Source organism: Anneissia japonica, unplaced genomic scaffold, assembly GCF_011630105.1.
Source record: "Anneissia japonica isolate Jap-2015-1 unplaced genomic scaffold, ASM1163010v1 scaffold26_len2425191_cov177, whole genome shotgun sequence".
Classification (NCBI taxonomy): Eukaryota; Metazoa; Echinodermata; class Crinoidea; order Comatulida; family Comatulidae; genus Anneissia; species Anneissia japonica.
This window is the reverse complement of record NW_022685220.1, coordinates 2,240,379-2,243,545: the sequence shown is the minus strand read 5'-3', so window position 1 is coordinate 2,243,545 and position 3,167 is coordinate 2,240,379. Positions and strand designations below refer to the sequence as shown.

The 3,167-nt window shown below is 38.0% G+C and overlaps 1 protein-coding gene across 1 annotated transcript in view; it reads right to left on the bottom strand.

Moving 5' to 3' along the window:
• Nucleotides 1-1,835: 1,835 nt before the first annotated feature.
• LOC117108476 overlaps nt 1,836-3,167 on the bottom strand; it is a 3,131-nt gene continuing 1,799 nt past the window's right edge. Inside the window, exon 3 of the mRNA XM_033250494.1 lies at nt 1,836-2,182. Coding sequence (XP_033106385.1) covers nt 1,962-2,182 — 221 coding nt within the window. The 3' untranslated portion in view covers nt 1,836-1,961. The remainder of the gene's footprint in view (nt 2,183-3,167) is intronic.

Genomic DNA, 3,167 nt, shown 5'->3' with positions numbered 1-3,167 from the left:
TCATAAGGAAACACACAGTACTGTAAAAAAAAAAAGATCACAGTAAGTACCATGGTAACATTATAATTAATTGTAAAAATGATCACACATTGTTTGTATTTTTAAGTTATGTTGATGCCTTAGAAAACAAGTCCCATTATATATTAGCAATGTTGATCATCATCATTTTCGTCACCATTGGTATTATTTAGTTATTTCATTGTCATGATAATTATTAGATCTATATTACTGTGTATAGGTGTAATTTTGCCCTACCTGACGTGGAAATGTACCGAATACTCAGTACATTTGAAAACAACTGCGAAAAAAATCGCAAATTGTTCTCGGGTGGGACACGAACCCACGATCTCCAGATCACTAGCCTGGCAGCATACCTCTTGACCACCGAGCTTGCGCCTGATGGCCAGGTTTGAATTCGAGTCCAAGTAAGCAGCGGGTACTGCAGTGTTGATAGTAATTGTTATTGTCGTGATGGAATAATAGACAATAACTGGATTTGCGTCAGGAGAAACATGTATAGGTGTAATTTTACCCTACCTGACGTGGAAATGTACCGAATACTCAGTACATTTGAAAACAACTGCGAAAAAAAATCGCAAGTTGTTCTCGGGTCGGACTCGAACCGACGATCTCCAGATCACTAGCCTGGCATCATACCTCTAGACCACCGAGCTTGCGCCTAATGGCCAGGTTTGAATTTGAGTTAAAGGAACTAACCGTTTGCCCAAAAAGCACCTAGGCCAATACATAACTGGTCAAATCTCAATAGTAAAATGCTAGGTCGTAGCTGGAGGGACCCGTCATAAAAAAAAAGCGTGTTTGTGGGATTTTGGTCTATTTGGTTTTTTTTTTTAATTATAGAAAAGATTACCGTATTTCCAAGGCGTTGTACAGTAGTAGTGTTGCGTAATAGTACAGTAGTAAGAAGGGCAGCCATGGGACTTGGCCCCGAAAGAACATGAGTTACGTCACTGTTAATTAAGTCTCGGTAGTAAAGTGCTGCGTATAAAGCACCTTTAAGGGATTTTTTTTTATTGGTTTAGTAACTCTGGAAGAAAAGTGATAACCAAACACAAGTGCTCTTCTCTGGTTTAATTACGCTCTAAACGAGACTATAATGTGCTCTTTTTACTTCGTATAATGTTTGCTTCATCCAAAAGATCTTTCATAATTATGTAATGATATAGGCTTAAGTACATGTATAAAAGGAAAGAACATTGTCCCAAAAAGAACTACTATTTTCTGCTACCACTGTATCAATATAATGACTGCTATGCGAATGTGGATAAAAATAAATTATCTTTATTATTGGTTAATACACGAACCCTTTAAGCGCAATATCTTGTACGTGTATTAAGTGACTCGTGTAAGAAATGTTTCGGATTTTAATACTTAATATTATAATTGGGAAGCCTTTCGACTAACCAACTACAAAGTCGAGGTGACATGATAAAACACAGTGAATCATCAGATTTCAAGCAAACAAACAACACTAACACGTGCAAGAAAAGTATGTGGATGTAAATCCGGGCACTCACTGCGCACGACGGTCGTCAGCCGACACGATTCCATGCGGCGCGCAACGGATCGATTTTAATGACGATCCGTTCAGACTACCACTGAAAATTAGCAGACAGTGTCGTGTTGTCTAACGCTCACAAGGAGCGGAGTTGCATTCGTCGGCTGACGGTCGTACGACGCAGTAAGTGCCCAGCTTAAATGCGTGCGCGTTTTGTGTGAGACCAATTGCAAGGAGTCGGTTCTTCCCTAAAGTTTTTTAAAGTGGCGTGAGTTTTGACAATATAACCTGCTAATTTAAAATACTGGATAAAATATACATTAGTCAAACACTATTATTTGCTCTTTATTAGTAAGAATACAGCTAATTACAGTACTTTTACTTTGATTGTTTAAAACCACTATGTGTGGCTGTCTGTAGTATAAAGCTTTCCGTCTTTCCGTCACTTACAGCACGCTGTGATATACAGATCCCCGACCCAATTCCCGTACTGACCGCAGTTTCCGTGGCACTGGATCTTACTATCCCCGAACGTAGCCGGTTGGATGTAAGTAGCAGTTGCGGAGTATTGGTTTATAGCACGCATATGGCCTGCGGAACGACTAAATCCAGCTGGACAGGAACCACTAGCCAGAATACAGTAATGACCTGGAGGCCATTTACCTATGAAAAAAAAAAAAAAACCAAAAAAAAAAAAAAAAAAACATTATAGTATGCTTTTACACATTATGTCATATCATTGCTGGTTATTTTTTTCTTTGTTCATAAAAAGAAGCAAAAAAGATATCTATAATTATCAAACACTGTCCGTCAGAATTTATTTGAAGAGAAGCCATTACAGAAAGTATGTATTACCAAGATTTGTCAATAAGCATCCAATTTCCAGTTTCTTATTAGCCCGTTATTCGATCATTATATTCTTGGTATCCGGATCGAGATCTTCTCGTATGGACGCACGGCAGCTAACGGTTAGCAGGATCCGGTTCCTGCTAACCGTTAGCTGCCGTGTGAGAACATAGCCTAAAAATCTATTGACGAAAATTAAACTAAATCTATTTTCTTTAGAATTCGGAGGAAAATGGCTGTCTAGTACGATTTAATTAATCCAGGGAACAGTGAAATTTCAGTAAGGACAATGATTTCACTGTTCCCTGATTAAACTTAATTTGTAAAATTCGGGTTGAGACATTAATAACTTGATTTCACGCTCTGAATGAAAATGTACTATCACACGAATTGTATTGAGTTTTTTAATAAAATTAAGTCGCATGTGACGTGTTTGCTTTTGGTAGTTCTTTACCGATTAGCTTATAAGAAGTTTTAAATATTTTGTTCCTTGGTACAAGGTGATAAAGTACTAGGCTAATACTAATAGAACACTAAAATTCAGGAGTCTATTCATTTTCCTTTTTGTGTGGCGGGAGGGAGGTGCGCATTGCTTGAGGTTGATTCTACAGTGGTCAAGGGGCCCTACACGGGTATTTAAAAAAAAAAATTAGACAACCAGAAAAAATATGAAATAATTATAGGATGATGAGAATGAGATGATAACGACTATAATGATGTTGATGGAGAAAATAGCTGCAAAGTTGTTGGATTGAGTTTCCACACACCCTGCATCCCTACCATTGTTGGGGGGGGGCTGATG